The sequence below is a fragment of the Pieris brassicae genome, chromosome Z, assembly GCF_905147105.1.
Source record: "Pieris brassicae chromosome Z, ilPieBrab1.1, whole genome shotgun sequence".
In the NCBI taxonomy this organism is placed as follows: domain Eukaryota; kingdom Metazoa; phylum Arthropoda; class Insecta; order Lepidoptera; family Pieridae; genus Pieris; species Pieris brassicae.
Genome location: NC_059680.1, coordinates 11744089 through 11769207, shown reverse-complemented (window position 1 = coordinate 11769207; position 25119 = coordinate 11744089). Strand labels below are relative to the sequence as shown.

At 33.7% G+C, this 25119-nt stretch overlaps 1 protein-coding gene across 1 annotated transcript in view; it reads left to right on the top strand.

The window, feature by feature from the left end:
- Nucleotides 1-7933: 7933 nt before the first annotated feature.
- The window catches only part of LOC123718860 (SCY1-like protein 2), a 68937-nt gene continuing 51751 nt past the window's right edge, over nucleotides 7934-25119 (top strand). Inside the window, exon 1 of the mRNA XM_045675796.1 lies at nucleotides 7934-8564. Coding sequence (XP_045531752.1) covers nucleotides 8220-8564 — 345 coding nt within the window. The 5' untranslated portion in view covers nucleotides 7934-8219. The remainder of the gene's footprint in view (nucleotides 8565-25119) is intronic.

The window sequence follows — 25119 nt, the reverse complement described above, 5'->3', positions numbered from 1 at the left end:
TAAGGCCTATCACTTTTGTTTTTCGTCTTATTTTTCGCTTTAAATTCTATGTATTTACTTTATTTTTAGTACGCTCCTTTCCATTGCTTTCGGGCATGATACTAGTTTGGTTTTTTTATTTGGGTTGTAAGTCCACGTTTGGCAGCCGTATGTGAGACTAGATAAAATAAAATTTTCTTGAGGTGAAGGGAAAATTGCCCTTTTAAGATTTCCCTCATGGACCAAAACTTTTTCCAGCTCATGCTGATTCGCCGCTCTACCTCAAGTACTTAATTTTTCTTACGCTGCAACTTCTAAATACACTGGTGAGCTCCGCGGGTAGAAGGCCATTGACCGATCCACTAACGCTAAGAGTAGTAATAGTAGAGAGAGTCCAGTAACTAAGAGTACTTTCCAACAGAATACAAACAAGTTCATACTCAAGATCACCACAAACTAATGCAATTAGTGTTCACCAGTCTGTGAGTCACTCAAGCGTTAGTCCCAACAGGGGAAGAGAGTAACCACGTAGTTTAAAAAAAAGATTTTACTCGAAGGATCAATGTCCTGTAAACGTATATGATGTGAGACACTGAGATTTCAATAGCCTCTACAGATGAACCCGAACACATAAATAGTGAATATACAAAAAAGTTCGGGATGTCTGCACCAAGAGACGGAGCACAGGTAGAATCAACGGTTCAAGTTGGTGGGATTATCTCAAAGCTATCACCACTATAATTAAGGGCTTGAAGTACGAGTAGTGTTTGCCACATTAGGAGAAAGTGTGAAATGAATAAGACAAAGCAATATTGAAATCTTATTTATTGTTATAGAAATATGTCTTAAATACTACATACTTACACCTATTCACAGATACATAACATTGTTCTTGTGAGCTGTTGGTGTATCGCATTTTCAGCCATTAACGTATAGAACTGCCACGTGAGCCGTGTCAGCAGTCAGTCAGTGTTCAAATGTAACCTGAACAATAGTCAATATCAATATTTCAAATCCAATCCAAATAGACTTATTTAACTTTCGATTAATTCGATGAATGAAGATTTGTGTTTTTTAGCAAAAATGTTCTCCGGTTTTAAAAACTTCTTATACACCATACATATACAATGAAGTTTTAGTTTTGTTTGTTCGCGCCTATTACCGAAATATCTATCTTGCCCATTGGCAACGTGAACACACTCGCCTCGGGGTATACGATAACAATGCTAGTTTTTTCAGGAATGTTTCTAAACCAAATATTGGCCATCAACCAAAATAGAATACACACGATTTCCTTCGACATCCTCCATTACCAATTTTGTATGTTGAAACTTATAAAGCAATAACCACAAATGTATTTAGGATAAATAAACAGGTATAGCGTTAGTAAACCACCGATACATGAAGCTTTGAGGCTGAAATACTGTTTTATAAATATTTATTTATATGATAATAGTTAAAAAAATAAACACTGAAAATAAAGAGCTGTATATATGTTTATACTCTGTGCGTAATACTAACCTCAAGTTCACAGCACTAAGACAGGTACCTAATTTGTTATTAAAACTTATAGTGTACGGTCAGAAAATCACATATTTATTAGATGCAGGCCTAATTCTTGAGAATTATTTTTTAATCGACTTTGTAAGTTTTCATTACTTAAAATGAGTTTTGTCAAATGCAATCGCTTCTAGGTACAACTTAGTTTTAGAACGAAATTCTACTTTAACATTTAGCTGCAGGGAATGGGTAACATGATTTTATTGATATTTTTAAAGAAATTGGTGGCAAAAAATAATGGCCTCTCCGCCGCTCTAAGTTATACGCCTTATACATAAATAATTACATTATGACTAGAATAATATTATAGTTAAGTAGAAATATCGATCGATCGCACAATAATAGAATAAACTGTGTTAAGCTTTTAAATATATTAAACAAAAACGATAAACTGACGTTAGATTTAACGAGACGTTTAATTTAAAAATAATTCTAGTATAAGTTTTTATTGAAATCTTGTGTTATAATGTATGTATTGAGTTAAAAACCTATTAGATTATTGTATATGTTTTAATTGTTATTTTTTAAACGTTAATAATATATAGGTTAAAAACGGAGACGACGAAAGAAATAATGTTTGTTATAGAAGTTATTTCAAAGTATTTAACCTTCTACACACAAACAATATCGTAGAATCGCGACAAAAGCCTCGTACAGAATGTGTTACGGAAGCGCGTCATGCTACGTTAGACCGCTATAGCCTTCGAGCGGTTTAAGTTATTGTTTAGTTATTATTTACCTGCACGTTCTAGCCGTTAATATATTTATTAAACTTAATTGAGCTTAGAATATGAAAGAAAAAGTGGTTTTATTTTGTGTCCTACAGAGGTAGCGAGTTCCATTGTATCTCTTAACAAAGACACAGTTATGGCACTATAGGCGAAATTTATTAAAAAAATAAAATTTTTGTAAAACTTAAAATATTTGTTGAATTTTATACGATCTAAAATTCCGCATCGTATCCTTATATTTATATATGAAATTAATTTTGTTTTGATTATAAACAATAATTAATGTAAAATTGTTGACAGATATTTTATATACAACAAATGTTTAGTTAACAAACAGCCATTGGTGAAGGATATTATTAAAATACATCGAAACAAAAAAATAAGGATCATTAATTTAAAGCATTTTTAACAAACTATTGGAATCAATTGCGTAACATAAAAAATATGATGAAAAAATCCGAAGGAGTGGATCTATCAAAACGATATAATATTTATGTAGTCTTACTTAGTGCCAAATCTCGAAAATCAAGTACTAATTAATTCTTAAAACGTCATCACTTAACATCAGGCGAGTCTCTTGTTACATAAAAAAAACTTAGAATACTTTAAGTGAACGTATTTTGTAAGAATATCAAATCTGACGTTTACGAAACTTCGCAACAACTGCCTTCTCGAGGCATGTTCTTGAACATGATTACTTTTACAAGTTACGAACACAAACTGCCATAGATAATTATTATATAATATGCGGTATTTTCCCCTTAGGCAGTGTTGCCTTAATGGCTTTAGCAAGCGACTGTCATCACAGGTCGTAGGTTCAATCCCCGGCTGTGCACCATTGGACTTTCTTTCTATGTGCACATTTAACATTCGCTCGAACCGTGAAGGAAATCGTCGTGAGAAGATATAGATAAGATAGAAGAAACCGGCTTGCCTTAGACCCAAAAAATGAACGGCGTGGGTCAGGCACTGATCGCCTACTTGCCTATTAGATTGACAAATTATCATGCAACAGATACAGAAATCTGAGGCCAAGACCTAAAAAGGTTGTAGCGCCATTGATTTCATTAATTTATTTGCTTTTTTTTAATTAGTAATATATAACATTGCTTGAGTGACGATCATTTATGTGTACTAGGATGCATAACGTAATGCAAACTAGCTGCTGTGGTCTTTGGCAGATTGACCAGCGCTGTGGAACAACTCTGCTCCTCAGCATAATTCTCAGCCAGGGCCAATTACAAGCACAGCACACACGCATTACACAATTAAATCTTTTGCTTTAAAAAAATTGTTATCTCTATATTATTGTTCTTTTTTATTTATTTTTATTTTTGATAATTTTTATTTTATGTGTTTTTGTGTGTGTGTTTTGTTAGTTATAAATGTTGTGTCTGTCATAACAAATGAGGTAGATTGTTTATGATCTTAATGTCTGTATATCAAGATTTTTATTTTCTCAAAACTTAAAAAAACCGCAGTAGTAACCATGTGTCTAGAAAACTGCTTAAAAGCATCTGTTTTTTTAGTAATCACTTTTTATATATGTATAAATATATTGCTAATCACAGTGCAAATTGTATTTGCTTAAAATGTACAGATATAACTCATTATTTTAGCTTATCAAGTGCCCGTTTGGCTCATTTTTAATTAGATGTTATAAACAATAATTTTTTTTAAAAGTTTATAAGAGTGAAATTTAAAGTTTTGACTTAAAAAATAAGGGGTAACCAAATTGTTATTTATAATAGATTAATTAATAAATACTGGTAAATAAATACTAATTAAGAGCTGGTTCTTTCTTCGCTCATCGAGTAAATATCGCAATACGGCGAGGAAATTCTGCCAGCGTTATAGCCTACACTAACAGGGACCAAACTTTTTAAATTTGTTTTCATTTAATTTTCTTTTTATTATTATTATTAAAGCTTTATTAAATAATCCATACAACAAGTGGTTAGTTTACATTCCTTAATATTAGTATTAGTTGTGTTAGTATAAGTTTTTAAGAAAATTTAAGTTAATGGTCTTTTTTAGTGGTCTAGTTTTATTATGGTATGGTACCCCTTTTAGGGTAAAAGCCTCCTCCATATTTTTCCATTTCTCTTTGTCTTGAGAAATATTCATCCAGTTTTTCCCCGCTAGTTCTATAATGTCATCTGTCCATTTTTTTTGTAGTCCTATACATCTCTTTCGAGTAGGTCCAGTCCATTTTGTAATTTCTAAAATTTCATTTTCTTTTTATCAGTTATTAATTATTAGTATGTTAACATAATTGAAAATACAGTATATTTAATTGTAATGATTACTAATAAACAATGAAGAATTATAGCTAATAAGACATACGTTGATATATTAAAAATAAGCTTTTACTTATCCACATCTTATTGACATACAGCAATAAATATATATACCCAGCCGGGAGAAGGCCTCCTCCAAGTTCTTCCACCCTATTTTATATTTTCCGTCGTTATAAAAGTTTTTCCTGCACACTTTCGATCTCATCGGCCCATCGCTCTATTAGTTGGCTCTATGTTTTTCAAGGGTTACGTGTCTTGCCCATCTCCATTTAAGTTGTAGGGCATGTTGCTCTGCATCATTTATTTTTGTTTTGTTGCGGATACATTCACTTCTCTGTTTGTCGCGTAATTTAATTCCAAGAATACTTCTTCATATCGCACGCTGGCATGAACGTATTTTGTCTTTCGTTTTGTTTTGGTTCGTTTCGTTTGTCCATATGTAGGGTATATGCACGATTCCACCCATCGTTAGTTACAATGGGATCTTACCTAAGAGGATTTCTTGTATCTTATATTGGTGTATTAAAGTATAAAAAATATTTTCCATTTTATGCACGTATCGATTGACTAAATGTAGTTATCGTTCCCAATAATCGACTTACAGTTATTATAAAAATGAGCGTAGGTGTCACAACATGCCTCGTGTGTTGAACTTGATCGTGAATATTTTTCGAAAAATTCAAACTTCAAAGCTTTGAAGTTGACAAAGTTGAAAGCGTTTATTTGTAGAACACGCTTTACGGGATTCGCAGAAAATACCACGAGCCGATGCATATTTTGCAATATCGTTCATTTTATATGAAATGATTCTTTAATCTGGGGGCATGGCAGTGCATCAATATCAACATTGACTTGGCCATCGCATGGAAACACATGTGTCACACAAGTAATACATATTATACTGAAATAGACTGTGTAGTACGTGTTTAATATATAGATTGACTGGGCAATCTATTTAAAAAAAAGATTTGTAATATTGATATGGTTACATATAAGACGTGACTATCAGACGTATTTTGTTAGGTTCTTATTTCATTCAAGTGACTATTAAAACAGACTCATGTATGAACAATCCTCACAGTGACAGTTTAATAAACTTTTATATTATTTTAGTACTGAGTTTATTACGTGGCTGCTGTGTTTTTTCCATTGCCCCTAAATATTTTCTCCTTTTAATATAGCACAAAATAGAGGATGCGACTTTACTAAGAGTGCTCATTGGTGTTATAAACAATCATGAAAAATATATATTAAATAAGCTTTTCTTGTTGTTACAGCTAAACGGCGAAACAAGGACGGTAAAACATCAAAAAAATACCATCTGATAAAGGAAGATTCTGTTGAATTCATTTTAGACTCGGATGAAGCTCAAAACAACAACACAAAACCTGAACCTTCACTTACTTTGCAATATCGACGGGAACATCTAAATCAGATTACGCCTCATGAAAATTCACCAGGTATAAGTGATTTACAGCAGCAAAGACTACTGCAATCTCAGTCACAACAATCACAACGGCCACAACAGCAACCTCAGTCACGAGAGCAAAATCCACAAAACACATTCCAAGATCAACCATTAAACAAACCACAACCTTTTGATCAAGAACAGTCAAAGCCACAAGAATCACGTCAACAAAACCAGACAGAAACACAATTGCAACAGCCACAGTGTTTAAAAAAGCAAGAACTAGCTCATCAAAAGCTAAAACAGCCCTTACAACGGCAGCAACAAAATCCTGAACTGTTTAGAAGGACGTCTGACTGGGACGAAATAAGAACACCTGAGGGACGTGTTATACCAACTTTCCAGGGTGAACGAAGACCACCACTACCTAAACAAAAAGAGCCTCGACTCCTACCACATCCAGACTTCTATATAACCCCCTCACTACCAGAATATCATACATTGTCAGAAAGGCAGCTCGCAACAAGTAACCTAGCTTTATTTGAAAGAATATCCAAAAGACAACCTTCTGCTCCTCAGCTTGAGCAAAGAACTGCAAGGCGACACTCAATAATTGAAACTCCAAGAGGTCCCCAAAGAGCTTCACAAATACAATACCAAGACATGGAGAGACGAATGTCACAAATCTCTCAAAAATATCAACCACAAAGAGACCATAACGTTTCTCTTCCAAATACTCCACAAAGAGGTGTAAATATAAGAGAAAATAAAACTACACAAAATACGCCTCTTAAAATTCCTCAAAGTGATCAACGTCGTCCATCACAAGAATATCGCTTAAACCAAGGACAAAATCTTGAACCCCCTCAGAGAGAGACATGGCAACAACCCAGTACATCTCAATTTTCTGGACCTTTGCAAGTTCAACCACGCAATTTTGCAACTTCATCACAGTGTATTCCTGGGCTTTCCCAAAATCAATCACAAAATTATTCAAGTCCAATACACTGCTTTGTTTCTCAAGCTCCAATTCAAAACTATTTGGCTGCATCACAGTGTGTTGTGGGGGCCTCACAGTATTACGGTAATTCTCCACAAAATATTACCGGTCCATCTCATGGCATATCGCACTATCATCATGCGAGTTCGACACAAGCTATCTCTGGGCCAACACCAGGTCCATCACAATATCATGGAAGTTCAATACAATCTATCTCTGGGCCAACACCCGGCCCATCACAATTTCAAAGAAGTTCAACACAATCTATTTCTGGGCCCACTCCAGGTTCATCACAATATCATGGAAGCTCAACTCAATCAGTTTCCGGTCCAACTCAAGGAATGTCTCAATACCATGCTAATTCAGCTCAAAGTGTTGGCGGTGAAGCAAAGTATCGCGGTTCTTTGATTCAGAGCGGATCAGGATATGATCAAGGCCAGTTTCAATATTACCGAAATCCACAGAGTGTTTCGGCTTCAACTCATGGGCAGAAATATCGCGCAAGCTCATCACAAAGTGTCGCCGGGCTTAACCGTGGACAATCAAACTATCAAGGACATTCATCGATAAGTATATCAGTTCCTACTCAAGGTCAATTACAATGCCCTAGTAATCCTGGCCAAGCAATGACCCATACTGTATCAGGAACTACTCAAAATCAGTCACACTACCACGCAACTGCAAAAAAATGTACTTCGGATTCCTCACAAAGCTCAAATGTCTCAGCTCAAGTCTCAGGTCAATGCCAAACAAGTTTGACGACAGGTAACTTAAACTCATCTGATGTTTCAATGAAAAATATTGTTGGCCCATCACATGGGGTTACAGAAACAACACAGAACCAAGTACAAAATGTTACCCCTGATCGTAATACACCAGGGCCTTCACAAAATAATGATAATTCATCACAACGTGATACTAATTCTACACAAAATATCACTCAAAATAATTCAAGTTCTTCAAAGGGTGCCATACCTAAAAACTATCAGGGACAAAAGAATGACGTATCCAATAAAAGTATATCTCAATCCACGGCTTCATCATCGATCAATGTTGCTGGTTCATCAGAAAAAACAAAGGAGACTTCTCAAAACACTGCTGGTCCATCAAATAAAGCCGTAGAAGCGCCAAAGCCTAAGCCAAGCCCACCATTAAAAGTGGCAGGGCCTTCAAAGAGTGCATCCACCTCTTCTAAAGCTAAAGGGCCCCAACACGCAACTACAACAGGTCCTCAACCGCTTATGTCATCATACTCACAACTTGTGTCCACGTTGTCGCAAAATAAAGAGTTTACAATGTTTCAACCATTGCCTCAAGTAGAAGTCGATGAAATACCGGATGAAATCACAAAAGAAATGCCCAAAACGGGACCATTTGCCGTTCTAGCAAATACTATTCCCCATGCCGCTGCAATTTTTACTAAGATGAAAAATACTTTACTTGGCACCAATATTGAAAAAATGAACTCCCAACCACTGGAATACAACCCGATAATGGCAAAGTTCGAAGTGCAAGAGGAAGTGTGCAACGCTGGCCCAGGACAGATTTGGCGCGTACATGATGCACTCCGCAAAGAAGATGCTATGGTGAGTATATTCTATTATACATACAGTAAAAATATACCCCCCTAAAAGTAATCGAGGCTTATATACTAACAGCTTTTACAGTTGTGATAAAAATATAACGATTTTTGTTTTATGAATAACGGCTTGAGACTCTAGTGTGTAATAGTGTTTAATAATCCCTGTCTATATCTTGTTAAATATATATTATTCCGGTAAAATTGATAAATATGAAATATTTGCGATAAATTGGCAGCGATAATGGTACTATGGTTTCTTAACATAAAGGGGTTTATGTCCTTGTGTAATTCCAAATTGTTAAACAGATGCATTTAAAATAACAATAAAATAAATCTTTTTTTGTTGACGGTCAATTATTTTAAATACATACGAATAATATAATAATAATTAGAAAATATAGTTTTTGCTGACTTATAAAGTTTCCATTTTTATTTGTTTTATATCAATAATGCTTTTAACGTTAAAAAAATGAAAATAATGTTATGTTTTCAACTTATAGAAAATATTTTTTAAGAGCGTTATTTAAAATCAGTGAAGATTTATGAACATACCTTCATGTTACACATATATATTTTGCAATAAAAAATAGTATGTCATGGAATATTAAAATATACCTGTAACAAATTAAATAGGATTCTCGGAAATAATTAAATGAGCGCCCAGCGGACGAAGTTTGGCTATAATTCTATTAATTTTACAAGTTTCTCGCTTCTGTTTAAATAACTAGTCTGGCCATAAATACTGCTACATTTTTTTTTTTCAACTTTTTAATTATTTTGAATCTAGATTTTGCGCCATGTCACATATTTTTTCGTGTTCATCAAAATATACAATATGCAGTGATCGCCTTACACATAGTAGGTATGGAGCCGTCGGTCATATTCCAGATACTTCAAAAGCTTAGTATCAGCTGTATTTTCGTATATCGTACTATCAACAGATACAACAACACCTCGTCTGTCGAAGACCAGAAAAGATCGGGGAGGCCGCGTGCTGTTAGACAAACTACAAAAGCCGTTAAAGTTATGTTATGTTAATGCACATCGATAGTATTATAAAAAGACCCTTAAAGCTCTCTGGTTTTATCTCCAGAATTACATTGAGTCCTACCGATCCCAGTGTCGGTGTTACTATCTTAACCAGCCTCGTTAGATCTTCCAATGTATTTAACCCATTCAGTGAGGATGGAGTCTTGCACCCTGTAAAGAAAGTTTTTATACCATTTATCCTTTAAAAATAATAAATGTGCAATTTTAAGTAAATATGAGGATAAGTTACATTTTTATACCTTGGAATCTCTGAGCGTTCGTATGGCAAACATCGACTTGCTATACCTATTTAAGGTAATTAACAGACTTGTGGATTGCCCAGAAATTTTAGAACGTTATCCGTACAAGTCCCTCGGGTCGAGAGTCTTTTAAACAATCGAAGATGTTTTCACATCCCACATTGTCGAACAAATGTTGGCAGAAACTCTCCAATTAATAAGTATGGTAGGTATGGTTGCATAGAGTTTTGACATTTTTCATGGTTATCTGGCCTCAGCTAAGAGTAGAATTAGGACACAGTACCGATAATTGCTTTTCTTGGTTCAAATAGTTTAATTCTTTTATAGCTTGTATTTTTAATTTTATGGTTATTTATTTGTTCACACTTCGTTGCAAAAAAAAAAGAAACACAAATAACACAATACATAAAAATTACAAGAGATGCAACGGGCGGCCTTCTCGCTAATAAGTGACCTCTTCCAGGTAACCCTAGGAAGAGAAAAACAAATGCAGAACCAAATGTTATATAAAATATTCCCTAATCCTTGTTGTTTTGATTAACACTGTTTATTGTATCTACTAGATGTCGCTGGTCGTGTCCACATGTTATAGGGACGGCACCGTTTTTTGTTTTTGTATGTATGTCATTTTATATCATGTGTTTGTCCTAACTATATGGTCCAAAAAAAAAACGATGTTGTTAAAGCCAGAATTCAGAAAAGGAATCAAAAAAATCTTTTCGCGAGTAATGAAGATTCCCGCTTCGACTCTGTCACGTATTATAAATCAAGACCCGAAGTTCGGTGCTTATCGTCGATATACAGGACATGCCCTAAATCTATCTTTACTATTAAAGATAGTGGACCGATTAAAACGCCGTCACTCGCGATTCACAGGCGAAAAGCACAAAAATATCCTCTATATTCGATGAAATTTCTCGATTGTAGAACACTACAATGAGCAAAATGATAAACTGTACGCTCACAATTCTAAAGAAGCGGCTCAAGTGGTCAGAAAGGTACAACGTGGTCGTCATCCTGCGTCAGTGATGGTTTGGTGGGGCGTGTCTTATCAAGTAGTCACAAAACAACATTTTTGTGAAAGCAGTGAAAACTTTAGACAAAGTGTGTCAAGATGCAGTCTTGGATCATGTTATGAAACCTCTCAGCTATACACTTTTCAAAAATATACCGTGGGCTTTCCAGCAGGATTCTGCAACTTCTCATAAAGCACGAAGTACCCAAGCCAAGTCAAATAGGCCAAGGCTTGCATATTTGAGCAATCTATCATTACTATCGAACCTAAAGTTTATAAGGGAAAGTTATTTTCATTAAAGTTCGATCGAACGATTTTTTATGATTAATTAAAAAATTGAACACTTCACAAGAGCAGGATAGAACTTATTCAAAGTTGATATTCGCCTTAAACTTTCAGTTTAGAAAATTGTTTTCCAAAAGTTGTTACGTTCTTAGATAAGATTGACCTTGAAGAATTGACGAACATTACTTGTAACTTCCAGTTATTTAAATATAGAGCCACTTAAACTTTTAAATATGTTTTATGTAAAATGTTATATATCATATATATAACATAAATCAACTCTGCCAATGAGTGGAATATTATATTATGATTTAAATCTCGACTGCACCAATCGGGTTTTCTTTATATAAATAAGTATCTATATATTTAAACACTTATATAGTGAATGTCTTAAACCAAACCAAATAACCAAGAAAGCAATAAAATGTACTAGAGACAACAGCTAACTTTTCTATTAAATAAACATGACAGAAGATACATGTGCTGTCTGAGGCCAAAGCTTTTACAACCCACTTTACTGTGTCTTTTTTTCTCCATTCGGATTGCCAGTTGCCCCTACGTATTTTTTTATTAAAAGTACTATGTGTCTTTATGTCATCTAAATTACATTAGGTGTGATAGGTGTATACAAAGAAGAAAATTATAAGTAAAAAAAGGAGCGCCGCACTGGGAGCACACACACTACACAAAGACAAAAACAATACCTAGCGTCTTGTCTTTGTTAAAATTCAAAACGTAAACATTAGTAAAAAACTTTAGCTAAAAAATCAGTATTTAATAAGAAACATAATGGAGACGTTTGAGAAAGGACTTCTTGATGTCGTGATTCAGTTGACATCAGTCGCATATACCACGCTTAGTAATATGCAATCTATTCATTTTCTTACAGAGTAAATTCCAGGTTCCACTAAACCCACACTTAGTCAAATATGACGCGAGAAACTTAACGTACTGTGACCTATTTTTAATAATCATAAATGAAATTTAATGTTATTAAATATTTTAAAGATGTCTGTCGAATAAGCGATGACTAATAAGCATTTTTGGACGCAATCAACTTTTCCCTCTCGGCCTAAAGGTCTCTCGAACTATTATACGCAAGCAGCAAAGATTTATAGAGTTCATCATTTTCACTACAATGTTGCCTATGCCTGTCATTTACTTTTCGACTTCTCAAATAACATAATGGAAGTATGCATTCTGGTGTCCATTAAGAGAATTTGCAAGTGCCAATGATAAATAACACAATGTACAGCGACTATAATTGATACTGCTTGTTTTAAATGCGCTATGACACCGTCACGAGCAATGTTGGCGCTCAGGCCAGGCCATAGCATCAGGGATGGGAGCGCAAACGATCGATCCCGGCTGTACACCAATGGACTTTCTTTCTATGTGCGCATTTAACATTCGCACGAACGGTGAAGGAAAACATCGTGAGGAAACCATTGCTTGCTTTAAACCCAAAAAGTCAACACAGTCAGACACAGAAGACTGATCACCTACTCGCCTATTAGATTAACAAATGTTCATGAAACAGATACAGAAATCTGAGGCCCAGAAATAAAAGGTTATAGCGCCATTGATTTATTTTTATGACACCCTCATGACACCGCGTCATTGCTGGAGTGTCATTATTAGCAAACCGACCAATATTTCGAATAAGAATCTCTTTCTCATGAAAGTATTAAATATAGTTTCCAAATTTGACAATACTTACTCTTAACAACCGTTTTCTTCTTTTATGAATCGGACTTAATACTATAAAAATGCTTTGTTATTTACATCATTATAGTTGAAACGTTGAGTATTTTCATTGCAATGTTTTCAATTGAATTTTTGTGATGATATGGATTCGTTTACCTCTTTGACTGGCATAATTAAATCCTCACGAATTGTGTGTGGTTTTCCCTCTAATAACGAAATGAAGTTTTTCATGTTTAGAACACGATGCAAAAGTTTAATACAGTTGGCTGTTTTAAATATTTATTTTCAAGACCTTGAAAATGAGAAATCTTTTTTATCAGCATGTATTTATTCAAGTGCACTTGCAGCCTCGGCTTCATATGTGTAATTGAAAATGGTTTTTGTTAAATTAAATAACATAGGTTGATCCGTTTGTTGGTTACAGATATCCACATTCTAAATAATGTATACAACAATGGAATTTGAATGAATATATTTTTTTTTTCATACATTTTTAGTTTCATACAAATATTCACAATTTAACTACATCAACTTTTATAGGAAGTTTGCGAAAACAACGTTTATATAAAGATATACATATATAATTATATATTTATTACTAAAATTTTCATATTTTTTTAATTGCGTAAATGACGCCTGTTTACGAACTTGCATAGAATTGTTACCGACAATCCTAAACGGAATTATTTGGTTATTTAATGCTATTACTTAAAAGTTTTAATGTTTATTTATGTTATAAAAATAAGATAAATATCTTTTTAAATTATATTATTATATTCAATCTAATTAGTCTATCTATCTATCTAAAATTTATTGGCGAGTCTGCCATCATTTTCCTTTAGACCCGCTACATAAAAGTATCGATTAGGCTTGCTTGCCTTTTATTATTACCATGATATGCGTGTGTTCATATAGAAATCAATAACATTTTTGTAAAGATGAGCACTAATTTTCTTAATATTAATTTTCTCAATGATGACTCAAAGTAAAGAAATATAATAAATGTTTTATTATATGTCATATGTTTTTTTAAATAATATTATAGGAAAATGAGTCTGTATTTCCCTTGGTCATCGCATTACGCATGAACGGATGAATGTCAGTAGGATGTTTTATAAAAGAAAAAAAAATCTAAGGGAGTCTAGCGGAACATTAGAAAATTTAAGCAAACTTAACTCAATACAACATAAATGTTTCATAACTATTATCTGTCAATTTGGATTGTAAAATTGTAATTCGAGACTTAAATACGGTATAACACAGATCATAATATAGCATCACAATAATAAATACTATGGTTTTGAATAATATTTATTTTTATTAATTATACAAATTTAAATTCAGCATCTATCGGCTTGGATACGTAAACGTGTGTCAAAACGTGTCACCGTGCCTGCTGTAAAGCACGCGAAACGTCGGAAAAAATTAAATTTAAAATTATGTAAAATAATTATAAGTTTATTATAATACAAATAGCTTGATTCCGGTAAAAAAGTGTTATACGAGTGATTCTCCTTTCCGTATCTTTGTTAATCGTAGTCAATAGCTATTTGAATTCGTGCTTACTGAAATTGATTTTGATTAGTGACATAAGCCATAATTAAGATCAATACTATAAAGACTTTATCCGCTATAAAGGTATTTCATAAAAGAATTGTTTACATTTTCAATTAGATTTTAATGAATATATGCGTGGGTGTAAGTCTGATAATAAAACATCGAAGATAAATAGGTTCAAGTTCGAGAGACAAGGTCGCATCCGCTGTCGATAGGGATGCAATTAACAGTACCTAGAACTTTGTTCCTGTAGCACGGGCAATTTAAACTCTAAGAGATAACTAAAAATAAAAATATATAAACGCTCACGTATTGAGCCTATATTCGAGTACACTATAACTACACTAAGTCTATGTCATTTATGTTTTGCTAGTACAAAGTTTAGAACACTTCATATTATACACTATATAGTTTTAAATTCTAAATTAAAGCTAACACGTTTATATTTTTATAGAGAAATGTATCATGTTTAGTAACTACTAATTTCTAATTGAATTACGTCGCCCAAGCATAAAGATGTTCGTGTCAATTGAATTGATTATAAATTAAGCAAACGATTGTTGGTGCGAGAAGTTAATTTGATAATGGGTAGATTAATCCAATATATTATACACGTACAAACATAATTCACTGATAATTGAATTGTAAGTTATTATATGTAGGGAAATTTCTCTTCGATGTTCTTTAGAATATATATCAAACACAAAAGATGTTGGCGGACGCGCGTTTGAAGACGAATGCTATTCTTAAAATAACATAAAACCACTTTAACGATTGTTAAGTAACTTAACGTTAGTTGGGTTATATACATTAGTTAGTACTAAAATGTATAAACGAAATGTTAACAATCTTCTTACTGTAGCCAATAATTTGTACAAGGTCAGTTTTGTTAAATGAGTGCCTTAGTTTTTCATAGATTCGTGAATTCGAAGATAACATTCTCGTTTACGAGAATCTACTTTATCGACATTACCTATATTCTTTCAAGGTAACATATGTGTCATTTAGTTTTAAGAGCCCATAAATGAATCAAATTACAGTTTTTTGTTAGTTCAGCGCTTCAACCTAACTACCCCTACTTCTTATAAAATCTTTTTTGACACTTCAAACAAAGCTTTTAATTTTGTACAACCCTCATAAAACCACCACCAAACTTAACTCGAATAAAAACTGAAGCTTATATCTAGGTTTTACAGAAAATCTGGCCTGATATCGGATCAGTATTAGTGGTAGGAGTCTCACGCCTCTTCATCATTAATATATAAATGAAGGAGCAATCGAATTTCACTGACGTCATGTATCTTTACATTATTACATAAATAAATAAATAAAAATAAAAACCAATATCATCCTTACTAAGAAATAACAAGTTAAAAGTGTAGTTTTGTTTTAAGTTAAGTAACGTTTAAGTACACTTTAATAACAGTAATAGAGCTAAAAATGAATGTGGACGAGGAAAGGAAGCTAAGGTATTCCGTGTTCTCCAAGCGGGCAAGAGGCTTGTATACTCCTTCGACCACTTATATATTTTATCCATTTCATGCACTTTTACAAGCAAACAGCTCCTACTTTGATAAATTCTTGAGTACTTCCTTTTTTATATAATAAATAGAAATAAGTGAAACTGCCGCCCATAGACACTCTCAAATTTCTCTTTGATACGCTCTTTTCTTAAAGGGCCCTAAGTCAAATTAGTTTGGAAATTCTTAAGTGGGCTGGCTGGTTCCACATATTGGTGGTACTGCCTTAAAACGATCCGTTGTGGAAAGATGGACGTCTAAGAATGAGGACGGGTGAAATTTCTTATTCTGCAGGTATTAATCCGAACTACTCCTCTGAACACTCTATATGGTAAATGCGGTAGAAAATGTACAGTGACCCACATCTTTACGCAATGCCAAGAGATCAAGCCGCTCAGAGTGGGATTGGTCGTCGACGATTCTAACCGCTCTTCGTTTAATACCATTAAGTGGAAAGAACTGGTTCTGGGGAGCTCCCACTCAGAGGTGAGAATATTACTCCATGTGTTTGCGCTTTATACATTTGCAAGTGGTAGCCCGGAGTGAATTACCATCTTGCTTTGCTTTTTGGAGGATAAGGAGGCCTTTCCCTCCAAATGACTGCGAATTGAACGTCGTTCGATATGTAAACGTATTACGATACTGGCTGTGGCTTTAAGAAGAGTGTCTTAAAAAAGAGTAATAGTGACCAAGGGTCTTTTAGAGTCATTGACGGTATCTGGAGCATCTGACGAAAATCATAAAGGCCGCAAAGCTAGGACGCAAAGAAAGAGCGAGTACAAATCTGCAGACCTATAGTGTCAAATATGGGGACAGCCCGCAAAAGGCGGGGCATTTGAGGGCGCGTAGTAGGCACAGAAACCCAGAGGAGAGTCGACGGACACTTACACTTCACTTCCTGGCTTAGTGAGATGATGATTATTGAAGTTCAGTTATATTTCTTAAATGTAAAAATGTCGTTATAGGTTCGTTAAGCATTGAGTACATACAACGTCCCTATCCAAGCTATCATTAAGCCACTCGTAAATGTAAAATGTGATATAGAATAAATTTATAAAATATACATTTATCAGTAATTTCTTCAAGAGTGCCAATTATAAATCTTCTTTTCAAATTGCCACCTGGTGTTACGCCTACAATATGGTATTTAGATCGACTCAGTTCATCTCTAATGAAACTTGCTTGGTATTAAACGGTCATACGTTAGATTGTATCCATGACCACAGTATCACACAAGCCATCGTAAGACCGACTTAACTTATCCTAGGCACGGGGTATTTTAGAGAGAAGAAGGAAAATAAATATACTAATATAGACACATTTACAAAAAAACTGATAATCGCAGTTACTTGTAAAAATGAGCCTAACTCATCAAAAGCCCTGCCCCAATGAATAGTAAATTCGATGCCTTCCAGGCAATATTACTAAAGAGACAAAGAGAATATGGAAAAGTGGATAAAGAGCGAAACACAGTGAACACAAAATATATTTAAAATTATTATGTATTACATGTGTGCTGTGTGTAGTTCCTGTCCACAAAATCTGATATACATTCATAAATAATTAAATAAGAGTGAAATTATTAAAGAACAAAAATACATTTAATTACTAATACACAAAATATACAACATGAGAATGTTGCTAAATTCCCAACCCAACCTTATCTTGACAAAACGGTATTAATCACCGCTAACTTCAAAAGCATTAAAATACATATTGAAATACGAAAGCAGAGAAACAAAAGATAATTCGCAATATGTTGCTAACATCACATGGATTAATAATAACTAGGTATAATTGGAATATGATAATTATCCTCGAAACCGAAACAAATATTGAAATTTCTAATATGTTAAGCGATGCATTACGATATCGCTTGTCGTCAGCTATTGATTGCACCATTATATTGGGAATTGAATTGTTTGGGTAGCATTTATTTACTTTTGTCACAAAGTATAAGATTTCCATTGCACTACAAAAAAATTTTTGTGCAGCAATTATTTTTTTGACCCTTTGTACAGCTTGCCAGTGGGTTGTGATATGTGTGTTTAAATTTATAAGTATTAAATAGACATAGACATAACATTTATTACTAACAAAAAACACACACACAAAATAACAATAATCAAAGATAAAAAAGAATGAGAGATAACAATTTTTTTTAAAGAAAAATGTTCGTTTTAATTGTGTAATGCGTGTGTGCTGTGGTTGTAATTAGCCCTGGCTCAGCATTATGCTGAGGAGCAGAGTCGTTCCACAGCGCTGGTCATTCTAACAGAGACCATAGCAGCTAGTTTGTCAGGAGTATCTGTATAATATAAGTAATGTATGTATGAGTAAGCTGCACTAGATAACTAAATATATGGGAGAGTGAGATATAAGAACCTAACGATCCTATGGATCCCTAAGCTCTACAGACGTACCCTAACACTTAAATAATGAATATATAAATAAGAACGGGATGTCTGCTTCAAGAGACCTAAAATTACGGATGGAGTACTACGAGTAGGATCAACGGTTCAAGGTGGTGGGGTTATCTTAAAGCTATCAGGCAGGGTCACCACGATAATTAAGGCTTGAAGTAGCCACTTTGAGAGGAAGCGAAAAATAAATAAGACAGAGCAATATTCAAATCTGATTTATTGGTCAGACACGATATCTTAATTCAGCTAACATTTAGTACAACCATGTAAGCGTGTCAGCAGTTGATCAATATTGAAATCTGAACACCCTTCATATTTACATTCTATATTATTATATATATAAGAGAGCAGTGGTGGCCTAGTGCCTAGGTGCGTGACTACAAGCCCTTATTCAAACGTTGGCACCCCAGTTTTGGACCTGGAGTTACCACATGCTTCATGATGACAGTCAGGCGATTTGTTTTCCTGAGGTCTCATAAGCCTTCGGGTTCCTCGGGTCTTATCTTTGTGCACTACATACTCCTGCCTCCTCAATTTTAAAGTCAAATAAATAAAATTGATCAAGGATACAGATATCTGAGGTCATCATTACAATATTAAATATCACATATGATTGAAAATCGGGGTTAATTTAGTTGTACTTAACAAACAAGCACTTGTTTTAATACCTATAAAATAATTCATTTTAGCAATATTTTCAAAAGTAAAATCATCAAAAGTTTGCCTATCAGGTTCCAAGGCGCCATTAATAAGCAAACCAATTAGGCACAACTTTCTTGATTGAAGAGTGATAGATATTTGTACTCGAAGTACAGTCCGTTCATTTGTTCATTAGTAACTTGAATTGTAAATGTATTTTTTAAAAGCGAAGCACTTTTGTATCGGCTCATGTCTGAGCGTCGTGGTCAGCAACGAAGCATTTGTCATGCGTTTCCACCGTTTTCTGTCCAGCACCTCTCTTATGACAGTGGACATTACAGCTTTGAGGACGATGAGTCTTTCAATTGATCGGTCCATCAGCTTGGTGAACGGCCACGTGACCTTGTGCCTTCTGTGTAACCAAGCACAATCAGTTTATCCAGGCTCCCGTCGCCATTTACGCATTGTATGGCCGTAATAAGATACGATTCACTGTAGGCATATGGTAGACAGGCGTCCGTATGCGGAGTTGGGTCAGAATCGATATTATTGGTGCGCTTTGCTTTTTTAAAAGCGAATACGACCACATAAAACTAAAGCCATCTGTCTAGTTTTATTGTTGGAATAATTATGATTGGCTTGAGCATCAAGTCAATTACGACTCGTAATTACACGATCACAGATAAAAGAAAAATTAACACGATCATTCGAATGACATATCTCTTGCGTATAAACCAAATTTAAACAACTTACAGACACAGTTGGTTGCTGTTGTTGTTTATCTGGTGGTGAAACTATTCGGTATCATATTTAATATTCTTAATATGAATTTTCTTCGCATTGGATGTCTATAGCCAAAGAGACACGAACGAGAAGAAAACTGTTAATAAATATTCAAAAATATCCGTCCCTTATAATTTATAGAATATGATCAACCCGACAACATAATATCTATCATATTAGGGAGCCCCCGTCGTTTTATTTATAAACAGTGTGGTATACTGCTACATTAAACAGGATTGTTCGAAGCGCCTTGTGAATAAGCGGTTTGCAATAAGGGACGTTTAGAATTCGATTTCCGGTCGAAGCGCAAATTATAATTAAAATTATAATGTATTTCCGGCCTTTGGTGAGGACTCGACCGACAGGTCAATTCACTTACAATAATGTTATTATACTGTTGTGATATATGTTAAATTTACATATAGATATGTAATAAGTATGTTATAATAAGTGTGAAGATTAAAATGACACGAATCTTATTAAAGATTTTATTTTACATTTAAGTAACAAAACAATGCTTACGCAAGAACCGGGAGAGGAATAAAACCAAGTTACATTATAAAAAAATATTTTGTTCTGAGATCAGTATGGCTCCAAAACTCGACTTTGTGTGTGTCAGTCCAAAGGCTCGCATGTATTTTAGGTATTTTTTAGGATATCGGCCACGCATAGTGACTCAGCTAACTCTTTGCGACTTCAATAAATTGCTTTGGGCAACAGGTCGAATCAGTTTTAGTATAATATTAATAAAAAGATTCGATATTTCTATGTACAATTATTTTTAAAATCTAAATTGTTTTAGTGAAACTCAATGTAAACTTTTATCCAAAGCATATCTCTACAGTCTATCATGATTATTCGACGGTTATAATTTAGTTTTCAACATTTTTAAGAAATTATATAGCGTAGTGGGAAACCATTGAATTTGCCTACTATCCAGGTTGGGATCAGTAACACGAGTGCACTGGTACACCGTTCGGATGATTTGGAATTATGTTGCCACGACATACACACAACATTGGCACTATGAAAGAATAGCTGATTTCAAAGTTGAATTTCTAATTCCCACCATCACAAAAATCTAACATCCATTTCCAACATCTCTACTGTCTCAAAACCTATTTTAAGCAGGTAGACTACAATCTAATAGTCTTTGAAGATTCCGAATGTGTATTGATTGAAATAAATAAAATGATATTATAGTATTGTATAATATTAGTATTTTAGTAGTACTGTTGTATTTGTATCAAATCAAAGAACTATTCGTATTTCTTAACGTAGACTTATAAACGTCAGTATAGTGCATACTTACTGCCCATTTGTGGTTCATAAAGCTTTATGTGCCAGAAACAAATTGTTGGTTATTGAGTCTATAACATAGTTTCCGCGTGTGACCCGTACGTGTGTAAATTGTGCAAATTTCCTATGAGGTATTACATGTGTAATCAATTGGTACATCGGGACCTCGAACACGCAAACTCAGAGTAGAGAAACTAATATCAGTCAAGTTGACGAGTTGGTGTTAAATAAATTCACTAAAACACATTATGTTCATACAATATCTTATATTGCAATGGTTTAACAGCGCTTAATAATTATTAAAGGTAATGCAGCCGCTAATTCATATAGAAGTGCACGCAATCGAATGGAATGGTAGGTGCTCACAGTGAATGCAGAATTTAATGGTGCCTTAAATGCAGTTGACATATTTATAACAGTATAGGAACAAATACACGTATTCATAAAAACATATGTTTCTTTCTCGATAGAAGGACTAGGCTAATACTTAATTTAGAATGAAGACCATAAAGAAATACATACTTGCAATCGTTAATGTTAAGTTAAAATGACTAGTAGATATTATTTGGTTAATTGGAGAAAACATTTTTAACAATTTTATATTCAGTTCAGAAATATAAAAATAGAGCAAACGGGCATACGGGACGCCCCAGGGCAGTCATTGTAGCCCATGGACACCTATATTTTTGTGTTTACTTTGAATAATTGGAGGTCGTATCTCTCAGGGAAGATCTCCGGGAGTCGATTTCCATATTATGGATATATTTCTCAGATTTTCCTAAACTATAAAAGATTCTATTTGAATTACTGCGTTTATTAGAACTATAAATAAAATGATACAGACAGGGAAGAAAGTAATTTTCAAGTTTGTCAGACGACAATGGTAAAATGTAAACTGAATCTGTAACAACTTCAACATCAAAGTAATTATAACTTATGGGTAAGGGTTGGTGGGCGATCTTCGATCAAATTTATGCCTTGTACTATTTAATATCATTTAAATAATAGCAGTGATAATAAGATAGTTATAAGGTATTGATTATTCAGGAAACCGTATACAACCTTATCTAACGCAACCATTTTGACGATGGCCTTCTGACTTGATTGTGGCTTTGTAATCCTTAGTAATATCATGATTACACCTCAATTCTTTTTGATAACATAATGTTGCGTAAGTGTAAAAAATTATTAAAACAGGCACATAATTTCTAATTTTATAATCTTACACATTGTATGCATTATGTACTTATAATAAATAACTACATAATTTTTTTCATTTTTTAAGTTAGGTCTGTCTACCATCCAGCCGCCCAGCCTAGCGATAATGCCTAAGGCTGGGTGGCTAATTTAAACGAACTTAGAGTTATACAATCTAAAATTGCTTATAACTACCTACTTTGTTTCTATGTATAAGGAAATGTATATAAGGAAAAACAAACAGAGATACCAGTTTGTTACCAGATTTAATTTAAATATATTAGATGAAGAGAATTACATAACATAACTTGAAAGCGTAATTTGTCGAATGTAAAAGTATGAAATTCAGATGTAAATTTACCTACGGAGAACCAATTTGCCCAAACAGGCTTTTTGTACAAACACGGTGTTGGCATTATATGCTTATATTCAAATATGTAATTTATAGGTATCGTTATATTTTGTCCGTACGAAAGTGTCAACGCTGGAATGAGTGGGCACTTAACATTCTCGCACTTAGGAAGGCCTGAACGATATTTTATAAATTTCTTTGAATTATTGGATAATGGATACCATAAAATATGTCATAAATAATACAGAAATTAAATCATATCTTACCATACGTAGACGTTAAAAGAACAACGCATCTGTATGTAACATAAACGTTTTACCGATACAGCAGCTTCCATTGATTTTAGAGTAAGGAATACGATTGTTTACTGTATGTATCAGTAGAACACTGTGCAATACTCAAGATTCTAGAATGAATGATCTGTACGTTTTAAATATGTTGTTTCTAAATTTAAACAAGAATATGAATCACTCTATAGTAGCTGTATTATCTTAGCCCAATCTTGAAATTCATTGCCAGAATGCTCGCAAGTGCGTTGCCACCCTTTCAAGAATTGGTACACTCTTTTCTTGAAGGACCTTAAGTCGAATTGGTTCAGAAATACTTGTGTGTGTGTAAGGGGATTGTCTATTTGTAATCATAACAGTAAAATGTTTTGAATAACATACTTAAAGCTTTCCGGATGTGGAACCAGCCGCCCACTCTATTTCCGAACTAATTCGATGTAGAGTCGTTCGAGAAAAGAGCGTACCAATTATTTAAAAGACGGCAACGTACTTGCGAGCTTCCTGGCAATGTGAGTCTCCATGGGGTAACACTTAACATCAGATGAGCCTCCTGTCCATTTGCCTCCTATTTCACAAAAAATAACAAAAATTTTAATAATTCAACATTGTCGGTCCTCAGTTACTAAGGTTACAATTTCATTCATCAATCATACATATGTCTTTCCAACCGCTAAAAACATATAAAACTTCTCAACTTTTATTACCATGATCCATTAAGGCCTTTAAGTCAGTCAGAGGTTACCTAGTTGAGGAACCTCCCATTGGAGGTTGGAGTGAATTATCCTTTCGCCATAATTATCAAGTGTATTATTTGGTCAGTGACTAACTGTGTACATTCGCCATGCACCAATTGCTAACCTAGAAAAAACTTTGTGTACACTTATAAAATTTATAATTTAAAAACTATCCCGATATTTCCATATTTTCATGGTCAGATGCTGCTAATCCGTTTAAAATCGATCTTCATCGCGTTTTTTCATTCGCTTTTTTACCTGCAAGCGGGTAAAAAATACTTCATTTAAAATATCGCTCTAATAAAAAATCGACGTACAGGGAATTTTTGTTACATCAAGTTTGTATACGGTTTTTGTGTGAATGGTATAAGGGTATCGTAACTCATGGGTGGAATGTTGCGTGAAAATATATTCAAATAATTAACTAAATTAATAGCTAGAATAATTTATAATACAAAACATATTTAGTCAACGACCAATCAATTCCCGGATCCGGATCCTATTGTGTGTAATTAATATTTGAGGACTGTTGAGACATACGAGCAAAGACTTAATTAATTGAAAGATTTTGCTTTGTAATACGAAAACTAATTAAAAAATTTATTAATAATAATAATCAACGACTCAACTCGACTAAACCGCTTTCAACTAAACAATGTTCCAAAATTCTTACCTATAAAATGGTAACTCTTTTTTTTCCACTGTCCAAGTTCTATACAACAAATATAATGATTGTCATATTGATTAAAGTCTACATACAAGAAAAATACTAAACATCTCATAAGTATCTTGTCTATCAATTCATTTAAAAAAGGTTATCTTAATTTGGAGATCTGTTCACACTAAATTTGTATATAGTTTAGTATAAAATATTTAAAAAAACATGAGTTTCGTAGAAGTGGCTCTAATATTTTATTCGGCATTTCTATAAATTAGGGAAATAAATCATATCCCTTACAATTCCTTAATTGCAATATTTGTGTACGGTTAAAATGCTTCCTAAGTCTCAGTCAAACACTTACCCTTATTAGCCAAATTAATATATAGAGACTATACGTGCGCTAGGAGACTGGAAGAACCTCTAGAAAGTATACTGAATATTAGGTAAATATATACGGCAAATTAATTAGTTCCGACCTCGAAGCAGCCTCGAAGTTCTTGACTAACATTTCATTGAATACAGCCAACGTTCTAAATTCTTCACCATCGGCCCTTTTTTATAGCAAAATAATGTTCCTGTGTGCAATCATGTCTTTATATTTAGCTGCATTAGCTGCAATGATATTATAAAACATTTGAACCACTAAATTATAAAAAAGCTATAGATTCTAAGATCGAAGCTAAGATCTGTATGTATTTTACAATCAGTAATCAATGCTATCAGTTCAGAGTAAGCTATTATAATTATTGAATGTATATATTGTCTAGTTTTTCCAGACCAGATGAAGCTAAGTAAAATCACATCATTATTA